The sequence below is a fragment of the Polypterus senegalus genome, chromosome 6 (genome assembly GCF_016835505.1).
Source record: "Polypterus senegalus isolate Bchr_013 chromosome 6, ASM1683550v1, whole genome shotgun sequence".
Classification (NCBI taxonomy): Eukaryota; Metazoa; Chordata; class Cladistia; order Polypteriformes; family Polypteridae; genus Polypterus; species Polypterus senegalus.
In genome coordinates this window covers 24,589,797-24,615,509 of record NC_053159.1, presented here as the reverse complement: position 1 = coordinate 24,615,509, position 25,713 = coordinate 24,589,797, and the positions used below count along the sequence as shown (strand labels likewise).

Genomic DNA, 25,713 nt, shown 5'->3' with positions numbered 1-25,713 from the left:
GAGGTGCCACTTGACCTGCTGTGTGATGTGGAACAGAAGAAAAAGAGGCATGGCGAGGATGTGCAGCTTCTCCACAGTGAGTGCGTCAGCCAGGATTCACGTTGGTGGTGCAAGGTGGCAGTCAAGTCACCACGCCACCTCAGAGCAATTTTAAAATTTAAATTTTTTTTTTTTAGTTTACTGAGAATATTTCTCATTAGTTGGTACTGGTGTGATCTCTTTGTATCTGTAACTTCTTAACGGCCTTGAGTATCCATTTCCACTTAATGGTCACTGTTTAATACCAGTGTTTCCAGTCTCTAAACTTTGATTCAGTTTTAGTTCATTTTTGATGAGGACTGCCCAAAACAGAATAGCTCTCAGCACTGCATGGAGATGTTAGTTACTAAGAATGTGATCAAACTGACAATTTATTAAATAACAGACGTGGAGTATGAGAAGGGCAACGTGAAAACTGCAGGACAATAAACTGTGCATTTCAAACTGTGCCATCTCTCCCATCTCACACCCATGCATGTTAGGTTAGTTTCCAACTTTAAACTGGCCTGGTGTAGGAGGACACTAGTCGTGTGTGTGTGTGTGTGTGTGCCATCGTGCTCCCTTGTGCAGAGGTGCTTTCTGTTAACTGCCTGATTCTCCATTGAAAATTGCACTTCCGTCGGATCCAGCCAGCACTTTAAAGTGCAAGGTGTGCAGTCTTAGACACTGAAGTGCCTAGCGTTGAATCAAAGGGACCTTCCCCAGTGCACTCAGTGAGTGTCACTGCTCCTGCCTTTCTGATGTCATTGCCATTGACTTGAGAGGACAATTGGCCAAAAACACCAGGAGTGGCAAAATAACAAAGACTCTTACTATCCATCCATCCGTTTTCTAACCCCGGAGTCGTAGCGGAGCTGGACTTCCATAGGGGTCACCTTACAGGGTTTTTTTTTTTTGCTGACAATACAACTTTATCGAACAACTTTACAGTTTTTTTTTTTTTTTTTACATATTTATTCAAGACTTTATTTGTGTGGGCTACTCACAGTTCTTGTGTGGTTCCAACATCTGTATTTCAGTTTCAATGTTTATACTAATGTATGCCTGCAACATTACACTTCATCGAACTAGGCCCAGTCTCTGTGATTGTTCAACCAGCCGGAAACAGTTCATAAAAAGTTAAGTATATCATTCTGGGATGAAGCTGGATAGTGGTGCAGGGGTTGGTTATCAGTGCTGTCGTACGGCTCCCAAATGCTGGATGAGATTCTCAACTCCATTATTGTGTTCTTCTTACGGTATTCTGGTTTCATTTTACATTCCACAATCTGGCATGTTAGGTTAATTTTCACTTTTGAACTGGCCTGTCGTAAGGGAGTTATGGTGTGCGTATGGGTGTGCCCTGCGACGGCCCTCATCCCGCCAACAGTTAGGTCCCTACCAAACCCAATGCAGCTGCGATAATTGGATGCTCGATGCCAATGTGGTCAGATATTGGTTTGTTGGAGGGAATTGTGGAAGAGACTCTTATGGTCAATTATTTTACAATTTGTGAACTGTTTACTTGTGCACGGGTCACTTTTGTTCAGATGAACTTAAGGGAAAGTCAAACCCCTTCGTTAAACCAGTAGACTGAAATCATAGAGTCTTGCCTTTTGCACCTGATTTCACAGAAGGGCAGCATATACAACGACAGCAGTGCGCCACCTCCATGTAAAACGGAGCAAACACTGACACTATATAGTAAACGTCTGCGCTTTATCAACAGTGACACAAGGATTTTTTGCAGTAAATCACACTGTGCATGTGGTGTAGAGCCGGGGTGATCAACGTCTGTCCTGGAGGGCCGCAGCGACTGCAGCAACCCAGCTGCTTAATTAGAAACCCGCTCCTGCCAATAACAGATTTCATAGCTGCTTAGTATTTTAATTCTGCAATATCATCAAAGTCATTCTTACATCGTAGAATTTTTCCTTTGCTATCATCCAAATGATTTGAATCCTAAAACGGGCAAATAACTGTCGGCCCTTCAGTGTTTTCAATTCAGTTTCTTTCCTAATATTTTATTAAACCAGATAGTTCACGATGAGTACACACGGGTGTACATGGAAGTAAGCTAGATTGAGAACTGTCGATTCCTTTGTCATTTGCATCTTATTGCTAGTCATTTGTGATTCATAACAACAGATTTAGCTATTTAAGACTAAAATAAGCAATTAAGGGTTTAAAATCTTAACAAGCGAGACAATCTAAATTGAAGCAGAAAAACATCACTTGAGCAATAAGTGAATAATGAATGACGCCTCATTAAGTAGTAGACTTGAATGAAAACCTGCAGTGACTGCGGCCCTCCAGGACTGACGTTGCTCCCTCCTGCCGTACACCACATGCACAGTATGGTTTATCGTGTCATTGTTGATATCGATGTTGCTCACCCCTGGCCTTGAGGGTTCAGTTTCTTTCAAAGACAAAGCAGTCGATTGATTTTCATTGGCTTCCAGTAATTTTGATTGGTCACATGTTCTAAACTTTCTCCACCGTGATATCATTAATGTCTAGCGCTCCGCTCACACTGTACGTGTTTCTTTATGATGTACCTAGCATTGTAACTTCGACGTGGGAGAGGAACGTGAGGGGGCTCATAGAGATAAGATATTATTAACCGTTTGCTGCGATAGGGTCAGCCATGACAAATTTGTCTAAAGGGAGTAGCCAGACAAAATGCAATTCTAGACTGAGGCTCTCCTGTTGGTTCTAAATAACTCTAATGAAATCGTACCTTAAACTGAGACACTGGGATCCATTCCTGGAGCAAACTTTGTAGTGGGGTTTGACCAGAAAGCATGGGGTAGCTTGGTGAGTGATTCAGCCCAACTGGACTCCACTTTAAAAGAGCTAATGAAGCTGCTACATTGAAACACCACTGACAGGGCGAAGGATTGGGGTTCAGTGCAGACGCGCTACGTACATCTTGGCAATAGAAACCGGCCCTTGATTGAGGGGTATTTAGTGAGGGAAGCTCCCTGGTGCAAGACACAGTCCGCTGAGCACACTTGGACTGATATGTCTCTGCTGGGAGACCCCAAAGCAGGTAGAGACTGTTAGAGAGGACGGGGCAGTCTAGTCATGGTCATCATCTGGACGTGTTGTCACCACAACATCACCAGGGTATTTGGGTAAGAGGTGAACTGGATATCCCAGCATGTCGAGAAGCTGAACAAGAGTACTTTGCATTGAAAGATTTGTGCGTCAAGGTGTAAGTGCTATAAAATCTTGTGTTACTTAGCATTAACAGTGCTGGCTGCAGTCTGGACAACGCTGGAACAAGAGCAGTACAATCCCACTAAATGTCCTCTTCGACTCGGCTTTGGGAGAGTTTTTGTGCAACGACAGAGAGGAAGACAGTTGAAGTTAAAGTCCTGTATACTCTGTTGCTTTAGTTTTCTTTTGTGTATTTCAAACGTCTTTTTTCAGTGGTTGTGCGTCTAATAACTAAATCACACGAGTACATTCCTACAGTATAAAACCAGACATACTTCACTCACTCACTTGTTACCAGTGTTTCAAGCTTTTGTTGCAGTCCCGCAGCACAACATGAAGCCTCCACCTGGAATTACTCTACGTGGAGCTTGATAGCCTTTCAACCCTTATCTCTTCTAAGGCCTTTCTTCCCCTAATGTCATAGACGATAATTATGTTGTACTTGTAGCCTTTTTTGGTCAGAAAAAGAAGATACAATATCCATTTTGTTATCATGTTGTTAAAGAAAAAATGTGTTCTAATTGCTGGAAACACAGACAAGGCCAGCCGCTGGCAGTGTGGAATTTGCCGGCATGAAGTACTTAGATTAGGACTCTACATCTAATGCTTTTCAGTGACCCAGGCCTGCAAAACTGGGGCTTGCTTAACATCCCTGAAGTGTGATAAGGTTAAAAGCTAACTAATTTACATTATTTCAGTTTTCAGGATGAATGATGGGGCCTTTCTATTGCATATAATCTAATGGCGGCTCACAGTGTATAATATAAGCATGGCTCTTATTCCCTGAAATATTTAACCGTTTCTAAGGTGAATACTGTATATGTTTCATATACTTTATGCATTTTAAGTCCTCTTTTCTATCTTATATAAATGGAGATCAGAATTGAAAAGACTTACAAAAGTACTATGCTTCTGAACCGCAATAAGCTCTGACCCCATCGAGCAATAAATGACAGTTGTGAACGCTGGCCTGGACACAGGCAGACGGACAACATAGTTTCACCACACACCCTTTTTTATATACTACCAACCCCAGTGCCTCCTGCACCGATCCCCCAAAGTCCAGGCCACACAGTCCTTTTGTCTTTCTCTCCTGGCCGCCTCCAGTCCTCACTCCAGCTCCGTCTTCCTTCCTCCCGATTCTCGCCAATGACTGGAGGGAGGCGGCCCCTTTTATGGGAACCCGGATGGGCTCCAGCTGCTTCCTGGCACTCCTCCGCAGACACGCCCTTGTGTGACGGAAGTGCCGGTTGCGCACCCGGAAGCTTTCCGGGTGTCCCCTGTCGTCTTCCCCCCAGCACTTCCTGGTGTGGCGAAAGTGCTGGGCTCCAGGGCTGTTGAGGCAGCGGGGTGCCGCCTGATGGTGCCCACGGGCCCCTACAGGGCTGGGCTTCCATGCCCCTTACCCGAGGCCACCAACATAACCAGGGCGGACACCCCCTCGTGGTCTGGTGGAGGTACAGGCCCTCCTCCGGTCCTCCTGGGTGTCCTGGCAGGGCTCCTGCCTCGGCCGGATGTGGCAGATGATGGTCTGGAAGTGGGGCGCCGCCTGGCGTTGACCATGGGCCCCTACTGGGCTGGGCTTCCGTGCCCACTACCCGAGGCCACCAGCGTAACCAGGACGGACGCCCCCTCGCGGTCTGGAGGAGGTACAAGCCCAGGCCGTGTGCCACACAGTCAAGCAGAGGGGGCTACAGTACCTTGGAAGCCGTGACGTAACTTTCTTAAAAGACTTGTAGAGAAAAGCCAAGGAAAATGACCCCTTTTATTGGCTAACTAAAAAGATTACAACATGCAAGCTTTCGAGGCAACTCGGGCCCCTTCTTCTTCATCTGATCACTTCTTGCCTGAAGACGGGGCCTGAGTTGCCTCGAAAGCTTGCATGTTGTAATCTTTTTATTTAGCCAATAAAAGGGGTCATTTTCCTTGGCTTTTCTCTACATTCATAATGGCTAACACGGTACAGCACCCTAGTACTAAAAGACTTGTAAAGCAAACTCAATTAAGCAGTTTTATTGTATATAGCACCTTTTATGGGGCATCTTAACAAAACCGTTAAATAAAGCTCCATCCATCTGCCAAGTTTACCTTTTTTAGATTTCATTTTTCTATACAAATCATATATCCTGTCATGAAATATTAGTTTATTGTGTTTCTGTTTGCTTTTCAGGTTGAAAACATTGCTGAAAAAAAAAAAAAAAAGGAAATGGCAAAGGAAAAATAATTATAAATTCAAGGGTGTGGCATGTGTTTTCATTGTTTGAAAAAGAGGTCTTGAGTTAAAAAATTGGTTAGGAGTGTCAAGACATTAAAGTTTGCCTTAATGTGTCACTGAAATGAAACGTGATTTGTGTAATAGGAGGACAAATGACGTGGCTTACTTGGAAACGTCAACCTCTTTAGTATATGGTAGGCCCACCGGCGGGTGAATTCTGGGTATTCTGCATCCAGAGAAAGGGTGGAACAGTGTATGGTGTAGTCAGGGCCGGATTTAGATGAAAAGAGGCCCTAGGCTATTCCACTTATGAGGCCCTTTGACCTCCCATTTTTAAGTTTGTTCAAATTGCTAACAATTTGAATGTAGGCCCCTCTTGATCTTGAGGCCCTAGGCTGAAGCCTAGTTAGCCTATAGGAAAATCCGGCCCTGGGTGTAGTGTATATTCTGCATTGCCGCACTGAAGTTGTCACTTAGCTAAAGAAGGTTAACAAATATGTGGCTGGTGTTCTAAACAGGACACTTTTCTTGGAAATATTTGAAGAAAGGCCATCTAGTTTGTTTCTAGCTTTTCTGCTATCATACATTTACAGTATGTAGTTGCCACATTTAACTGTGGATTGCATGCTAAGAATTGTTATTTATATCATCCAACAACTGCAGCACCATCTGGTTTTTAACTTATTATTTTTTTTGTAATTATTACCCATGCCTTTGCCTTTTATTGAGTGATTAGACCGGTTCACCACACCTGGGTGAGGTTTTGAGCACTAATGCATAGATTTCATTTAATGTTCCCAATGCTTGAACAAATACCTAGAGCCTGATGGTACAACAAGCTCGTTTTCCGCTGCTCTTCTGTTGTGCTGCTAACATATAAAGCGGTCGGTGAGCTCGTATTTAAGGCGTTGTGCAGGTGTTTTGGGATGAAAGGATCATAAAGTGCCTCTGTTGTTGGCTCAGAATACGACTTTTGCTCTGTTTCTGCAGGTTCCTTTTGTTATAGCTGTGTAAACATTTAGTAGAAGGTAAAGTTTCTTGATTTGCATTGGGATTTTTTTGAAAGCAGTATTTTAAAACTCTTTTTTTTTACTGACAACAATTGCTTTCATTAAAAGTATGAAAAATTTTTTTTCAAATGAGGAAAAAATTGAAGAGATATTGCAAGGATGTTTATGGAGATGAACTCCAATTTGAAACCACTTATACTTGTATATACTGGAAGTGCCAGTCTTGTAGAAAAATACAACATAACGCGACAAAACAAAGCTAGACGTGTTTAATGTAGTTCAGGCTTGCGAGTTTATCCCAGCAGCCCAGGAGAGCGCCCTGAACTAGGGGTACGTACCTATTGAAATTAAAGGGCCTGGATATTGTGTGGGTTTGCACTGCACTTTTGGACAGATGGGTGTTGCATACATTTTCTTTTTATTGCTGAATTTAACAGGAGTCCCCGTGGACTATGATGTTTGCTGATGACATTGAGATCTGTAGAGAGAGTAGGGAGCAGGTTGAGGAGACCCTGGAGAGGTGGAGATATGCTCTAGAGAGGAGAGGAATGAAGGTCAGTAGGACCACCAAGACAGAAGACATGTGTGTAAATGAGAGGGAGGGTCAGTGGAATGGTGAGGATGCAGGGAGTAGAGTTGGCGAAGGTGGATGAGTTTAAATACTTGGGATCAGCACTACAGAGTAATGGGGATCGTGAAAGAGAGGTGAAGAAGAGAGTGCTGGCAGGATGGAATGGGGGAAGAAGAGTGATTTGTGACAGATGGATATCAGTAAGAGTGAAAGGGAAGGTCTACAGGACGGTAGTGGGACCAGCTATGTTATATGGGTTGGAGACGGTGACACTGACCAGAAAGCAGGAGACAGAGCTGGAGGTGACAGAGTTAAAGATGCTAAGATTTGAATTAGACATGACGAGGATGGACAGGATTAGAAATGAGGACATTAGAGGCTCAGCTGAAGTTGGATGGTGAGGAGACAAAGCCAGAGAGGCGAGATTGTGCTGGTTTGGACATGTGCACAGGAAAGATGCTGAGTATATTGGGAGAAGGATGCTAATAATAGATCTGCTAGGTAAGAGGAAAAGAGAAAGGCCCAAGAGAAGGTTTATGGATGTGGTGAGAGAGGACATGCAGGTGACGGGTGTGACAGAGCAAGATACAGAGGACAGGAAGATATGGAAGAAGATGATCTGCTGTGGTGACCCCTAACGGGAGCATCCGAAAGAAGAAGAAGCTGTATTTAAGATATATTATTAATTTACAGTATAATTTTGTATGCACAAGATAGACATGTTCATCGGGTGTGCTTGTGGTGCAGAGTTGAACACGTTGCTTTTATGGATCACTTTGTAGATGGGATGAGGAGCAGGAGGCCAGAGATTTCAAGTCTAGTAGCAGACAGGCCTTTGAACGAGCCTGTGACTTAATGAATAAATCGGTGACGTTTCATTCTGTAGTGCCTCTTTAGCTGGTTTCGAAGGGTGGATTTCACTTTGCATGATTTCCAGGCAAGCAGAACCACCCAGCACTACCATGTAATATCGGAGTCTTCTGTAATTTAAATTTCTATAGTGAGACATGGGAGTGAATTCCAGAGGTGTTTAATGTCTGATTGTGGTTCATTTTTGTTAGGGTTTCCTTTCTTGAAAATTGTTACACATCTTCAGTGGTTACATGAACATACAGTATATAAAAGTAGAAATCAGTCAGTTGGCTACATTTCAGTCTCGGAGACATTAGGTCAGTGTGTGAGGGTCAAAGTTTAAGAATCTTAACTAAATATCAGCAAGACCTTTATAGGTTAAACAACTTACATTGGCTGTACTCGAAAGACAGTAAGGAAGATTTGAGGAAGCATATTTCGATTTCTGTATTTTTCTGTTTTCCCTTTAGTGATGCTCCTGTTTCTTGTTATGTCTCCATTTGGAAAAGGTCCTAAAATGTGAAACATGGAGCTTATTTTATGAACATGTGTAAATGTGGTAGGCAAAATAATATCTTCAGAGTATTGCTGGGAGCAAAAGTGATCTGTTTACATGGAGAGTGGTCTGCTTGTGCAGCCTTGAGTAATTAACTGTCCTGCTGTAAAGTATGCCTTATATGGCGTGGGTTATTCGTGACTGGCAGTAACCATCCCCAAATCTAAACTTGAGCCTACTTTATTGGGCAGGATGGCATCTCTTAGTGTAGAGTAAAGCAAAAGAAAATTTTCCTCTTGTGATGACCTTCCCACATTTAGCTCTTCTATTCACTCAAATGTTTATCTCTTGTTTCTTTGTCATCTTTTAACAGTAAGATAAATTCTCAAACCTGCTCAGTTCTGTCCAGTTCAGTTCAGGGTTGTGGTGGTGGACTTAGTGGTCTATCCTGACAGCCAGAAAGCAGTTCTAGAGAGTGCCCACTGGCACACACACTCCCACACACGGTTAAATGAAACTAAGGTGGTGTAGGAGTAAAACCAGAGCACCTGCACTAAAACCCATGCAGACATGGACAGAACATACCGACTCTGCTCGGACAACACACAGGTACAGGATTTGTACTCGGGACGGTGAAATTGAGGGGTAGCTGCACTACCCACTATGCCACAGTTCTGATCCATTTTGCATCCAAAACAGTAATATTCTGTCCAAAAGAGAAAAACAATAGTCACTTTCATCTCCAAAATATGCTAAAAACTGTCTTACATTTCAAAAGCAAAATGCCAAATATCATGCCATCCACAAAAGTAAACAGCTAAAACTGTGAATTTTTCTCCTCTTTACCTGATCCATTTCTTTTTAATTTTTCATATCCTTTCGATCTGATGGATCCTGTTTCATATTGATGTGTCACCGAGTCATCTGAACGTGATGCCAGGATTGAAATTCAGGGATTATTTTACAGACTGTGAGGAGTATAGAAAAGCATGGCAGGGAGAGACAGATTTAGCAATAACACAGAAATCTGAGACCAAAGATAAAATTTTCAGTATTAATTACCACCACTGAAGCTAGCATTACGCTTTCCCTTCTGGAGCACAATGTGAAGGAAAAAGAGGAATTCAGTAAACAAAAGAGGGTTGGCATTTTAAAGTGTTGGTCCATGATCAGAAAAAAAAAAAGGCTGCCTACTAGTCCATGGGATTGTCGAACACGTTCACAAAATGCGGCGAGTGTACCTCTTCAAATTCTTCAGAGAAAGTACAGTATGTTCTGATAAAAACAAGTTGTAACAATTCTAGGGGTGTGGGTTAGACATACCCCCTGAACAAGAGGGGTTTTACTATCCATCCATCTATTCATTATCCAACCCACTATATCCTAACTACAGGGTCACGGGGGTCTGCTGGAGCCAATCCCAGCCAACACAGGGCACCAGGCAGGAAACAAACCCCAGGCAGGGCGCCAGATGTTTTTACTAGTTTGGTGAATTTATCCATAAAGTGTAAAAAAGCATAAAGACGCAATAATAGGGGACGCCATTGATACAATATCTGTTTAACGTATAGCTTTACATTTGCAATGAATCTGGAAAAACTAAAACAGAGGATTCTGATATTTAGCACCTTTCAGTGTGTTCCCATTTAGAAAGTACTTTATAACCATAAGAAGTGGCATATTTTATATGTGCCTATGCTTACAATGCATACTTAAAAACAAAACTGCATACTCAGCAGCAGTGCTGACAATTGTTCGATGGAAACGGTCAGCGGATTGAAGACACGTCTGAACTGTTTATGAAACAGACGTTTAGTGCCTGTGTCATATGTAAGGTGCATCATGTCAATTATTAATCCAATTCCTACCTCACTATGTGGAAACTTAATATATTCTACAGTCATTACTGTATATTCATTTCTGTGTATGTTGCATGTAATTTTTATTAAACCAAGTAAGCCTCAATGAAACACTCTTAACAATTTACACCAAAGAATATGATGTTTAAAGCATTTCACTTTATAATTGTATGCCTAGTAACCAGTTCAGTAAAGAAGGCACTGGATGTGGGGACATCAAGTCTTATCCAGACAGACTTGCAACTGAGCAGACCATCTCTTGAAAATCGGACGACGTTAGAAAGGTCCACAGGCAGAAGACCACTGCTAGTCTTGGGTAATCTCTGGGATCGTAAGCATAACTAACAGCTCTTCTTGACTGCGCTCTGTGGCTTCTGCTGGAATATAATGAACATTTCTGTGTAACTTAATTCATTCTAGGTACGCTAAAGTGCTGCTTATTAGATAGATAGATAGATAGATATGAAAGGCACTATATGATAGATAGATAGATAGATAGATAGATAGATAGATAGATAGATAGATAGATAGATGTGAAAGGCACTATATAATAGATAGATAGATGTGAAAGGCACTATATAATAGATAGATAGATAGATAGATATGAGAGGCACTATATGATAGGTAGATATGAGAGGCACTATATAATAGATAGATATGAGAGGCACTATATGATAGATAGATAGATAGATATGAAAGGCACTATATGATTGATAGATAGATACTTTATTAAACCGTTCTGCACATCGTGAAACCCTCCCCGTTATCAGATTTACTTGGCTGTGCAGTTTACGGAGTTCAGTTTAGCTCTGGTTTTGAACACATGCCAGTGGAGTGGCCTGATTATGGGCACAATGTGAGTCAGTGATTGTGTGACTTGAGCAACAAGTGTACACTTCATCTCTATTAGCAATTAAGCCGCACGTCCCGATGGGCCTTTAAAGGAAGACAGAGGGTCATTGATGTTAGTTGTGGCTACAAAACAGTAAAATTAGTAGAACTGAATGGAATCTGAAGGCATTCACCAGCAATAATATGGTTTCATTTCACAACAGATTAAAAAACTGAGGAGTGCAGTCTGTTTCCATAAAGTCCAAAGTTCTACAGCTGTCAGAATTCAAATTTGTTAAAAATAAAAACATACGAACTTTGGTTTGTACGCGGGAAGTACGGGGCAAGTACCCAACATTTCTTGTAGCGTGGATTACTGTCACTTGTGTTTAAAAATATCTGAAGAAAGTTTTAAAGAATTGTAATAAAAAGGAACGGAAATGCTTTCCAACAGCTGTGACTTTGATCATTCGTTTAAGAAAAATATTTGAAAGCCTAGAAAATCCCCAGCACTGCTGTTGTCTCTTCGCTGTATTTGTTTATTTTGCTTTATTGTTGTGTTTGCTGTAAGAAAATTGATAGCACGCTTTACATGCAAAACACTGATTTAAAAAGAATACCTAAAATAAAATTGAAATCACATGACAAGGAAGGCACTCTGTGAACTGCAAAAAGTTTCTGAAGTAAAAGAAAAAGCTTGCTTTTTGGAAGTATTTGCAATTCTTTAAGGTGTACTTTCTTGAATTTGAAGAGCATTAGAAAGTAAATGAATGGTAGGTCTTATACTGTAGATGTGTCTCCCTCTGCATGCGTCTGTTTATGAACATTGCTGATCTTTTACAATGAATGATCTCGGTCTTACTGCCCTCTCATTCTCTACAGGAGAAGCCTCTTCTCTCCGTGACTATGCAGCCAACACCATGAATGAGTTCTTGGGCATGTTTGGTTATGATGACCAGCAGGTGAGAGATGAACTGGCCAAGAAGATAAGCTTCGAGAAGCTAAAAGCTGCTACCTCAGAGTCTTCCTCCCTTTCAAGTGAGGAGGTTACCCGGCGGGCCCGCTTCTCCAAGTATGAAGAATACATTCGCAAGCTAAAAGCTGGTGAGACATTACCTTGGCCAGTCCATGCTCCCAAATCCGATGACCTGAACTGCAAGTTGGGGCATGACAAAGGGGCATTGCTTCAAATAGCTAGCCGATTGCAGAGCCCTGAGGGTCACATTCTCCCAGCTGAATCAAAGCCTGTGGTTCTCCCTGTGCCACCCAGCTCCTCATCCATGCAGAGCCTGGCCTCCCGGGCTTCCAAATACGACTTTTTTATTCAGAAGTTAAAAACAGGAGAAAGCTTGCGGCCGCAGAATGGCAACACCTACAAACGACCATCCAAATATGATTTGGAAAACGTCAAGTACCTCCACCTCTTCAAGCCTGGGGAAGGAAACCCAGACATGGGGGGAGCCATCGCCTTCAAAACTGGAAAGGTGGGCCGGCCTTCCAAGTATGACATCCGCAACATACAGAAACTGATGCCAGTGAAGACGGATGCCAGCCTGATTCCACAGACATTGTCAGCCACATCCAGCACACCCGTGACAGCCGGCCCAGCTACTGTAGCCGTTAGCACAACAGGTCCCTCTGCCACCTCTGAGCAGTCCACCAACCTGAACTTCAGCAATCCTGATTATATGAAATCAAGCTTCTCCAAGACAGACTCCATCACCACAGGGACAGTGTCCACAGTCAAGTAAGATCCTCTTTCTCTGTCCTGTGCAAGTAGACGTGGGGTAAGTGGGAGAGGAGGGAAAGTAAAGGGCTGGATATCTGCTAACGGTGGGGAAAAGTGAACAAATGTAACACTGACAGTTTCTGCTTAGAATGTCAGCACTTTGTGTTATGCAGTCTCCTAATAAGCGCCAGTGTAACAGTTCCATCTTTATCAAAAGAGAAAGCAAAATGTTAAGATGTCTTTGTGGTCATGTTTTCAAGTGTCATTCCCCAGGACTGCTTTATGACACTTCACCTGCTCCTTCAAAATGTCTTCTTGGTGTCTGTCACATGGCACAGCTTACCTCCATCAATTAATACTCGTTTAATAGAGCATGCTGTCCTCCACTGAGCTCTTGAACGCAAGACCTGGTGTGCATGCAGGTCTCGTTTAGTGCAGCACACTGTATGTCTCTACAGGCCGGTCGGGGAATGCTGGGAATTTACCCAGCCTAACTTAATACCCTCCATTAAAAATCTCTCATCTCTATGTTTATCTTTCACAGGGTAAGAATTTGTAAAATAAAGTCTTATGGTAGAATATCTACATGGCAGTGACTCGAAAATAAAGATGTTAATGGAAGCAATGAATGGTTCAATCAACTAAAACAGAACCTGTGTTAGTAAAATCAAAAATTGTGAATAATGTAGAAACAGCTAAATTGGAAAATATTTTAATGTTTGCCCTTGAGCTCGGACAATGTGAGATCAATTACTCAGAGTCTAACACAGGACGAGAAGCAAAGGGAGCAGCTTTAGAACTGCGCCGTAGAAGGTCTCATGGATTGGCAGAACGTCAAAGTGGACCTTTAATGGACCCCCAAAGTAACAGCTTCTCACAGTTAAATGATAAATTTGCCATGTGGTCTGGTTCCTATTGGCAGCTGCACTCTTCATGTGGATGCAAGGGTTCATGCAAGCAAAATATGGCCAAAACCTGCAATGTTCAAGCTTGAGAGTCCAGGCTTCCATGTCAGTGACTGCTTGATGAGGCCTGGGATGGTAGAAGAGGTTCGTTTAACTCTTTAAAAACTACTTGTATACAAGTGGACATGTCGAATACTTCGTACATTAAGCAAGTATTGATGAGTTAGCACCCAGTAATCCACATGACGCAGCAATGTGATAATTGCAGCAAACACTGTAGGCAAGAAGAACATTATGGGAATCCATGTGGAGCACAGAGACGTTGGACTGCTTTACAGAAGAGGCTACAAAATGGAAGGAGAGAACAAGCGAGGGAGGCAGTTTTGTTACTTAGGGTCATTCATTTTTAGGCAATAAAAGTTGTCAGAAGTGATAGCTAGATAGATAGATAGATAGATGTGAAATACACTATATGATAGATAGATAGATAGATAGATAGATAGATAGATAGATAGATAGATAGATAGATAGATAGATAGATAGATAGATGCGAAATACACTATATGATAGATAGATGTGAAAGGCACTATATGATAGATAGATAGATAGATAGATATATGTGAAAGGCACTATATAATAGATAGATATATGTGAAAGACACTATATGATGGATAGATAGATATATAGATAGATAGATAGATAGATATTGATCAAATGAACAAACAGGATAAAATTTATGTTTTTTACAGAAGCTAATTAGATAAATAGAGACACACACACTATGGTACAAACACACAACAGAATGACTGCAATGAAAGAAAACTTGTCAGTTTACAGGTGTATAGTGGATGAATAAAGTAATATTGTAATAAATTGTGTTTTGTAATGCAAGTTATGCAGGCCTAGATGAAAAAAATGTGATTTTAATGTTAATTTTATATAATTAAGCCCTATTGTAATATATACCAGTGCAGGTAAAACCAGAAAGGCTGGTAAAGAAGCGTGCATTATAACTGGTAAATACAGTATTTTCTGCAGAGAATAGCCACTTAGGGTAATCTAAATTGGTGCTCTCGCCATATCTCACAATAACTGGCTTTAACACTCATGCACCTTGGCTCCACTCTACAAAATAATTGTCAAGTGTCACATATGGCATACAGTAATTAGATAAGGCGGTGCCTGTTTACCTAATACACATAAAAAGTTAGACAGTCGCACACGTGGTGAAGCGCAGCTTTCACGGAGACACAAGCAGACTGTCGCTGGCCTGCCCTGATGAAGTACGCAGCATCTGCCCGAGCGGAGATGCTTTACACAAACGTGTGGGCAAACACAATGACACGCTTTATTTCATGCTCCATTTTTAATATACTTTCTGCCATCAAGCCATGTCAGGAGTACTTACTTGAATCTCCCAAAAAAAGTGATTATTTAAATGAATCCAATTATCAATCAAGACTTTGATTACCACGCTTTTAGAGCGCTTTTAAAGAATCCAGAACGTTATGAGCCCATAGCTTATAATAAGGAAATATTTATCTAGCAGCCTGACTAGAAATGAACTAGAGGTGGATCTGTGATTATATTTTACATTATGTTAACAGATAACAATAAAAACTGTGCTTGAACCTCTGAGTTTCTTCATCAAAAAAGAATAACTTCTTTTGAATTCAGCATTTGAAACAAAAGTAAATTAGGATAAAATCAAACAGTTATTCACTTCTAATTCAAAATCAAATGGATCAATTCTGTCAATGTAATAACATGTGAAAAGTACATTTAACTCATGGCTTAAGAAAATGTTTGAAGTTGGCCGGCCACCTTGCCCAGAACTGTGTTCACGCTGGCGTGCAGTGACATACCCGCAGATGCGTTCTGCACTCAGGCCACGGGTGGGCACAGCCCTGCACTGATCAGCACTCCAAAGCATTTCCTCCAAAGGAAACACTGAGCTCCATAATTGTTGCGGGAGTTGTTCTCCACTGGTGTATATCTAAAAGCGAAAAGTGAAGAAGAGTCTGGATCACTGACACGGGGTACCCATGGCACTCCGCACAATTAAGTTGTGAAGGCTTAGGAGAACGCATTTTATTAGATTTGGGAAATGCAGGAAGCTTCCAGTGTCAGAATAGCAGGTGCGTTATACGCTGACTTTTTTCTGCCAGTTTTGCTGAAAGTCAAGCCCCATTATTCCTCGTGTGCTCATAAATATCAGATGTATTTCAAGTGGAACAATGAAACAGTCACTTGAGATTTTCCTGTTTAAAATCAGCTGTGGTGCAGAATGGCTAGAAGTGTGGACAGAGAATGTTTAAACACGCAAAGGGGCAAAATGTTCCTGAATGTTAACTTTTTTTTTGATCCCGTGATGTTCTGTCAGCAGTTTATAAACTGCAGGTTCGATTAAACTCCGTGTAAGTTATGGGATTGGTCAGTCATAATGTGTAGACATTTCACCGCACACTATGAAGGAATCCGATGAACCGTTTACTACGCAACGCAGCAAATACAGTAGTCCAGCACTGCCTTCGTATAGTGTGGCTCCTTGAGGTCATTAATACAAGTCGAGAAGAACAATAATCAGCTCCCTAGCAGTTAACTTTATGGCTTTAGGTTGTGAAATGCTCCGTTACAAAAAGTGAAAGCAGCCAAAAATCAAAATGAGCCTCCCCAAAGGTGCATCAGATCGTAATGCAACTTGAGATCAAGTGGGCCCAGGAATTTCAAAAGTGTAATGGTCGCCCTTTCTCACATGTTTTTCCCGTCCACCTTCTCCCTGAGAATGTCGATAATATGAATGAATGAAGAGTTTTCTACTTTGTTGCTGTTACCCTAGCTGTGTGGGTTATTTTAAAATGGCTGTTTCTAGAGCGTCATGTCCATGTAACTCATTTACAACAACTGGCTGACCCAGATGACCAGCTCTTCCTCTTTCTGGCCTAGTTAATGATGCCAGACTAGTGAATGATGACGATGATGATGCCATACTAGTGAGTGATGAGCAACTTGTTAGCTTTCTTCAGGATGGCAAGTCCCCACTGCTAATTCCTGGCAGTCAGAAGGGGCCGTCGATCAGCCAAAGTGCACACCACGGCTGCAAGAAGAATAGGCAGGTTGGCCGCAGGTTCACTCCTCGCCATGTCCGAAAGCAGACCCACAGCAAGTGACTCGCATGTCACAAGTGCATTTCAAAATAAATAATACTGCCTAAAAAGGGGCAAATGTGTCTTTTTCAAAGGTCTGTGACCTTTTCCGTGACTTAATTTGCATAAGTGCAGTCGTCGGAGAGAATTAATGATTTATTCCACATTTTTCTTTTTACTGGTGGAGGGTCATGCATCAAAATGTGTCTACAAGTCTCTTGATTCATTTCTACATGAAAACGTTCTTACAGATTAGAAATGTATATTGATAGCCTGAAGTTTGAAATTGCTTGTAAGTAAATACCTTGTCATTTTGTTTTTATTAACGATGAAGCAGATTGCCATTAATCCTCTTTCCTTTGTGCCTTACATTAGGAATGGATTGCCAGCGGAAAAAACAGTCACAGAAGATGTCAACTTATACCAGAAATATATTGCCAGGTATGCAGACATTTTCAGTTTTTAGGTGGGAAATTGAGTGTCATCTCTTTAAAGAGAGATAAATAATATTTAAATTATTTGTTAAGAAAACAATATAAAATATTAGCACAGAGCTTGCTGATGTGTATGGCTATTATGAATGATGGTGTGGCACCGGCGAGTTGATGAGCGCCCCCCTGCCCCACACACAGTATTTCTGTGAAAGTACATTTGTCAGAAGGGCATTATCGTATTTGCTTATTCTAATGTTCAGTTTGATCTTTGATGCACGCTATTTTACAGGAAGACAATTTGATTTGTCATAGGCTATTAAACAAAAAAAGGGAAGAGCAAGCTGGAGGTTTATTTTATTTTAAGCTTTGAAAAGTGACTACAACATTTGTTTAGAAAAATAAAACAAAAATGTAAAAACAAAGGCGACAGGTTTCTCTAAATGTTGAAGTCAAAACGTCTCTTATTTGCCATCCATTTAAATAAGCAGCTGGAGCCGCTCAGGTAGGATTTTGTTAAGAAAACAAGATCTGAGCGACATCAATGCTATGTTTGTTTGACGAGAGCTATAGTAACACGCGGCAAGGCACAACAGACAGAGCCGAGTGTGACGATCCACTCGGAAGAAACAGCCTCGGCTCTCCTTTTGTTGAATTCTTTCAATTTTAATGACACACTTGCATTATTTCAGGAGGTTTCTACCCTCGAGGAAAAATTATCATAATTAGACTCGTTTTAGACAAGCCGTGTTTGCAAAATGCTTTTAAACTGGGTTAAATTTATCAGACTTATTTTCTTTTCTATTAATATGCCGCTTGTTTTGATAGGTATGTGAATAAATAAATATTCTTGTCAGTTTAAATCAGCAGGTACAATTAAAAATTACCATGCATTATAAAAAACGGGAGAAAGTAAAGTTCAGTGCACTAAAACTGAGAATCTGAATTTCACTTTCTTCTTACCGTCACATTATTTTATCTCCGCTGCCCTGCACCCTTCAAAGATGGTGACTGTCACCCCTCAGGTAGCATCTCAAGTACAGTACGCCGCTGCTCTTTGAGATCACGTTCCAGTCATTTTATTTCCTGGTGATTGGCTGTTTCCGCTCATACTATAGCACTGAATGTGCAGGCAGATGTTGTTCTAATAGGCCAGGGGATCCCAAACTCGTTCCCGGGACCCCCATTGTAACTGCAGGTTTTTGTTCCAACCAACTTCTGTTTTTAATTGGACTCCTGGCCCAACTGAGTGAGCTGTTATTTCTCAGTTTCTGTGTCTTGGGGTCAATGTAGAATTTTGAAAATTAAGTTTGGTCTTAATTTTATTAAAATGCACTAAGCAGTTAAAAGTGGTCTTGTAAAAATATCTTCATACTGATTTTTCATTCTACTATTCCAGTTGTCTCGGTCATTTAATTCATTATTTGCTAATCAGTGGGTCTGACGCTGAAGAAGTCACAGCCTTTCATCATTCAGTGCTGTCTGCCCGGGCGTCTGCTCTGTTTGTTTTTAATTGCCAATAATTAGGATACAACGAAGGCATCAAATTACACAGAAAAGGGGCAAAATAAAAGGAAAACGGCAAAAGCGAGTGTTAGCATTTAAGGCTACAGCAGAAACTGAAATATTTCTAAATGTAAAGCATGTACTGCTGTGCTTTTCTGAATGCAGAATAAGAGAAGGCAAAAAAGTCCAACTACCGTATATACTCACGTATAAGTCGGGTCTTGAAACTCGAAAAATCAATCATAAAATCAGACCCGACTTATACACCCGTTCAAAAATGCGACGCTTGACTTTTTTTTATTTTTATTTTACTACATCTTGCCCCCTCCAATCTCACACCAGTTTCTCGGACACATCAAATGTTTGTTGCAGCAGCACAGCTGCCAATTTCTTCCGCTACCTTAACGACGTTTGTTTTAAAACCAGCTTCATATTTTCTTCTGATCGAACGCTCCATCGAAGATAAGTGATGCTCTTATGATAAAGGTGTATGAGGGTGTGAGATACGAGAAACACAAAACAGTGCAAACGCCGCTGCGGAATAGTTTGGGTATTACAACACATAGAAAAAAAATATTGTGTGCTCTGTGGTTACTCTCTCAGGTGGGCGTTAGCATATCATAATCTCTTGGACCAATAGTGTGAGTTTTCTGCATTTGACTTATATGACCGACATTATAAAATACCAGAAATTATACGGTAAAATCAAGTCCCAACTTATCCGCGGGTGAACTTATCCATGAGTATATACGGTAGTTCAATAAGATCAGTTGTTATCACTGATTGGAAAAAAAACCTGTTGGCACCGTGGACCCCCCAGGACCGAGTTTGGGAACCACCATAATAAACGAAACAAACAGATTTAACTGGAAATGTGAACATACTGCAGCGTTTGGCATTAGTATTGTGCGCTTTCTGCTGTAAACGTTTACAGCAGGCTGGTAAAGTGCAGCACGTATGAGGTGCCTTCTGTCCTGTGTACGCAGTTAAAAGAAGCTGCAGACACGAGTACACAAGCACACAAATGCACACAGGCTGACACGTTCCCTCACAAAAATTTTGCACACAGATCACTTCCAGCAGCAAGAGTTCATTAGGAGATTTTTAATGAGGCTTTTCCTAACACTGTGCCACCACATAATGCTTCAGGATTCTCCAACCATCTCAGGAGTTGATGCAGAATATGCCAGGACACAATTTCAGTTTCTTTACCGAGGACAAGTGGAGAAAATCCACAAAAGTACTGGCATTGCAGGTCGGAGCACTCAACTCACCACCAAAGTGGACACGTAAGAAGTCTGTGGGCGTAAGGCACCATAATCAATGTTAGTCCTGTAAAACAGTAACCCCCAGTTTGTCTCGAGTCCCCCTCTTGCATTCTCATAACACTTTGATCCAAAAGTCTTCATTAGAGTTGCGAGTCTGTGACAATCCTTGTATGATTTCAATATTAATATTTAATTTGTGAGTGAATTGCAGTGGCCAATTAGCTAGCCGGTGCAGCACAGTTGAAATTGTCCAGAGGCGTGTATAGATAAATGAAAAGATGAGAACAGCAGAGAGTGGCGGCAAGGGGGAGGTGTCTTTGCCCTGAGTATTTGTGTTTTATTGAAAAGGGAAAAAGACCTGTTTAATGCAACAGTCGCCAGCGCGCAACCCCCACCTTTCAGAGCACCGTGGCTTTGCAGTTCAATTAGCTTAATGAACTCAGAAAAGTGATCACTAAGAGAAGCTCCGAGATAATCCGGCCTGCGCGGAGGAAAAAAAAAGAAATCTCTTACTTAGCTATTTTTTTTTTCTGTGGGATTTTTTTAGTGCTTCAGCAGATGGTTCATTTGGCAGAGATAGTGCAAATGTTTATTTGTGTGTTTTTAACTATAATTAGAGGTTTTTAACAGTCATCATCTGCAGGGTTATAATGAGGCTGCAAACACACAGCGAATGTGCCACTTTAAATTCAGGCGATTGTGAGATGCGCTTAGCATCTTTGCTCCCTGGATTGGATTTATGTGGAGAGGGCTCCCCTGAAAGTCTGTGTTTTATGGCTGATGAGATAAGCCTTTTTTTTTTTCTTTTTTTCTTTGAATTAAAGGTCATTTTAGATACGGGGGCAGCACAGAAGCACAACGCTTCGCACTTACGAGTCCTACGTTTCAGTGCCTGATTGCTTTTAGCACGCGTTGGACCCCACGTCCGATGAGGTTTTATGTGGAGGCTCTGCCTTTCGTCATGAAGGTTAGGAATACTGAGGACCCCAACGTGGGCCATGTAAATGGTGTCTTATCCAGGTGGGCTCCCTGACCTGTGCCTAATGCTGCCAGATGAAGTGGGCTCCACAATATATGGATTGGTAGAACTGAGAAAGAATTTACACTGAGCTCAGGCCTGCTGGTTTTGTATGGGCAGTGTTTACATTCCTGCTATATTTTATTGCTTTTGTGAGTGACTTTGGTTCACTTTAAAAGTGGTAAGTAAATAAATTGAAATGTATCTGCCATGTAATATTTTTAGAAATTGTCTTAATGATAAAAAAAATACATTGAGAAATAAAATAGGCAACGTGATGTACATTATTCACATTAACTACTACAAAAGCAAACAAGATTTTACAATAAGTGCATAACATATACAGTAAATCAGTGGCACAGACTTTAAAATTCAATTTATTCTCCATTATTTGTTGATCCTCATTAAGTAAAGTTCAAATTGAAGGGATGAATGCTTGGAATTCTGGGGAATACAGAAATGTCTGCACCCTTTGGATGGACATAATAGGTAGCTCTTGTTTTGAATGACATTTTCAAGGAGTGCATTGCCCACATAAGCGTGCCCTTAGATTAGATTGCACACTCGTTTCTTGTCCCACGGTGTGTGCTGATCCCACACAGAGTGCAGTTTCAGACTTGCGGCCCTCTCTGCACCCCAAACACCTCATTTTCTGGTTTGAGTGTGAAAATGCACTGCCAGGCCATACCGTTATGGAAGAAGTGAGGACGAGGACGGCTTTTCAGAACCTTACCAGCACTATTTGGGAAGGACTTACATTTGTAAATTAAAGAACAAAAACATTTACTGTTGAGTTTTTGTATAATTGGAGTAATGTACGGTGATGGCGCAGCGGTAGAGCTGCTGCCTTAAAGTAAGGAGACCAGGGTTTGTGTCCCGGGTCTGCCCTGTGTGGAGTTTGCTTGTTCTTCCCATGTCTGCGTGGGTTTCCTCCCTCAGTCCAAAAAGATGCAAGTTAGGCAGATTGGTGATCCTAAATTGACCCTAATGTGTGTGTCCTGTGATGGGCTGGTGCCCTGTCCAGTTGTTATTCCTGCCTTATGCCCAGTGCAAGCTGGAATGGGCTCTGTGACCCTATTCTAGGTTAGAAAATGACATGACTTGCCCCAGGGCTGAGTTCATCTCTGAATTTTAATTTATAGTAATCAGTCACACCTTGTATATCAACAAGTCTGGATAAAGCCACACTCATTGTCAGCTCTGGATTGTTCAGGGAACATCACTTTAACACCAGGTCCTCCTCCATCCCATACCGTAGTACATTGTTGCCATCTGAGACCATGATGCTCAGAGTGCTGCCATTAACAAAGTTCAGCAGCCGGTGAAGGTGCAGTCCTTGATGTGAGGAGAGAAACGTTTCAGTGCGAAACAGTAGATTTACTACATCTGATCTACAGAAAGCCTTCTCTGACGAGTGCTTGAGTACTTTTTAAAACTAAACTGCACTTGGCAGTAAAGAGTGAATTGCAGCATAGCGTCATTCTAGTTTTAAAGTCTGAACATAATAAGGCCAGTGCATACAAAATGTCCACACCTGCCTTTGTGGCTACATTAAATCCCTATTTAAACATGAAATCCCTACGAAAAGGTGCTAATTAGGAAAAGATTGGTAACACTTTAGTATCTTAACTGCAAAAATGCATCTGTTACTCATTCACTCTTATGGAACAAGACCATAAAAAAGGCTTCTTGTGGTCTTCATGGCACTTATAAGCAGTCAGATTATTCACCTCTGTGCTGTGAGGAGTGTTGACATGCAGCTAAAACGATATGTTAATATGAAGGATGCACAGGTCTTATGGTTTGTTAAGGTCTCCTGACAAAAGTGTAAATGTCAAAGAGATGCATTTTTTGCAGTACCTAAACTTAAGCGTTCTTTTCACCTGTAAAACCCACCCAGAGTTTGTACTTTACAAGACTGACACAATTCTGCACTGGTTAGTCACAGCCATAGTCAAACCCATTCGACTAAATCGAGTAGAATATTCAGCCAGTTTGTCACACTTTCAGCTGCTGGTTCTTATATTTCAGGTTCTTCCATACAAATAAGAGCCATCCATCCATTATCTAACCCGCTATATCCTAACTACAGGGTCACGGGGGTCTGCTGCAGCCAATCCCAGCCAACACAGGGCGCAAGGCAGGAAACAAACCCCGGGCAGGGCGCCAGCCCACCGCAGGGCACACACTTGGGACAATTTAGGATCGCCAATGCACCTAACCTGCATGTCTTTGGACTGTGGGAGGAAACCCACACAGATATGGGGAGAACATGCAAACTCCACGCACTCCACAAATAAGAGCATTAAATGAATTTGAACTCCACTACCAGGCAACATAGCTGCTAGGAATTTCTCTTGGTGTTATGTTATCTCATACACATAAAACAACATTTATTTCTATAGCACATTTTCATACAAATGATGTAGCTTAAAGCACTTTACAGGATGAATGAAGAAAGAATGAAAAAAATATAAAAATAAAACGAGGCAATACTAACTAACATAGCATAAAAGTAAGGTGCAATGGCTAGGGAGGACAGAAAAAAACAAAAAAGAAATACTCTATACGGCCACAGAAAAAAAATCAAAAAAATCTGCAGGAGTTCCGAGGCCACTAGGCATTCTACCTAACATAAATGATCTCAGTCAGTCCTCATGGTTTTCAGGCTCCACATGTAAGGATTAGACGATGACGGTCATGTGGACCCCTGGCCTTCGATCCATCAATGTAGGGACTGCACGGTGCATGCAAATCAGTAAATGCAGTTAAACAACACAACATACGTACAATACATGACACCGTCACGACAAGCAGTGTGCGGTATTTGACACAGTAACAGACTGTAACATTCCTGCATCCACAAATTGTAGCGAATTCTCCTACATGTAGATGAAAAGCTCGAAACTTAATATTCTTTCCATTAAGAGAATGAAAATGGTTTGATTTATTCTATTAGAATGAATGTTTTGTGCTTTTTATAACATTGGTTATGTGATATATTGTTTTCCAAGAAATCTAGGACTTTGAAAACACTGGAAAAGTAACAGACATATTAGCAGTAATCCATGCTGATTATTGTATGTAATAAACTCGCACATCCTAAGAGATGTATAAATACTCCAAATGGCAGAGATTATGGAGTCTTTCTCTTTGAGATGAAACAGAGGTGTTGTAAGCAGTTGTCGAAAGACTGAAGTTTGTAAATCGCTTCTCAATATTTTTTATGGGCAAAACCAAAAATGAACCCACAAACAAAAACTAAAAGTAAAAGGAGGCGCCTTTACTAAATAGTTACTTTGTTGTGTGTGTGAGCGCTCGTCTCTCATGGATCTTTGTTTCTTTATCGGTCCTAGTTTAGAGAATTTGCCCTGTAAGTGGCCTTATTGTAACATTGAGTTGTACCGATGTCACTTACCACCACAAAATGGCATCAACCACTAAGAATGATGAAACAAAAAATAGAAACTGAAAATAAAAAAAAAAAGAAACCGTCAAATACTGATGTATTCCTGACAGTGATACTGGATGTTCAAATATGTTCAGGTATGAATTTATCTTTAAGGAGAGTCTTAATATTTTTTTTTTTTTGTTCTGTCTGGCAGCCTCGTGACTCTGTGATTGGCAGTTTGTGCTCTTGTTATGTCACTGTAGCAGTTGTGCCTGTGCAGGTTATGGGCATGGATGTCCTTAGCAGGGGCACTGAACACGTGCAGTGGCATGACAATAAGGTGGCTGTAAAGAGAGGTGGGAGTTGAGCTCATTAGAAGCTAGGTCGTTCAAACAGGCACTCGTGCCACATCACCCTGACGTGACTACTTAGAATATACTCAAAATTGAAATGAACAGATATGTCCATAATTTAATTACAGTTCACATATTAAAACAGTAGAATTAACACTGTTTAGTCAGAGGTTATGTTTTAATCTAAAAGTAACAAAGAGCTGCAATAGTAAGTAACTAGAGCTCCACAATATAATGAGGCTTGTCGGGGGACGGGATCTATTCCAGCAGCATAGGCCACTAGAGAGGAAGCCGTCGTGGAGCGGGTGCCAGTCCGTCATTCAGTTTAATCTTTGTTTCTACTACAGAGATTCCAAGTGACCATGAGGGGCTTCCGAATTAGCCTGGAACAGCTGAGTATTGGAATATGAACACACGGCCTTCTATACCGCCATCTTTCAGACTCTTGTAGACTTACTGTGATCTGAACCGGGGACAGCGGCTGTGCAGACTACGCCTGAGCGATTATTCTTTTATATGAGCAGTTTAAAGAATTATCAGCGACCTCTGCTATACGCTACACTCAAGTCCCTGTCGTTTCAACAGTTCACCATGTTAGAAATGCTGTGTCCTGAATACATTAATATAATGAGACCCGACAGAGTAACCTACCATCCTAATCCTAATTCCTCCAGTAGGAGCAGACCAAGAATTTTCATTCTGTTAATCTTTCTGGTTAGAAGTGTGCACCGTCACTGCAATGTATCATTCATTATGGTTGCTTTAACACAAGAAGCTTAAATTCTTTATTAAAAACACGCTTACCACATTTATCTTGGTCCTCCTTTGTCATTAGCCTATTATTTTTAATCCCTTTATCAATATTGTTTTCTGTATCTGTCATCTTATTATT

General features: G+C 41.2%; 1 protein-coding gene across 7 annotated transcripts in view; it reads left to right on the top strand.

Moving 5' to 3' along the window:
- casz1 (castor zinc finger 1) overlaps positions 1-25,713 on the top strand; it is a 600,579-nt gene that overhangs the window by 528,557 nt on the left and 46,309 nt on the right. For all 7 annotated transcript variants that reach the window (XM_039755610.1, XM_039755612.1, XM_039755611.1 and 4 more), the window contains 2 exons: positions 11,957-12,821; positions 17,230-17,295. In XM_039755610.1, coding sequence (XP_039611544.1) covers positions 11,957-12,821; positions 17,230-17,295 — 931 coding nt within the window. The remainder of the gene's footprint in view (positions 1-11,956; positions 12,822-17,229; positions 17,296-25,713) is intronic.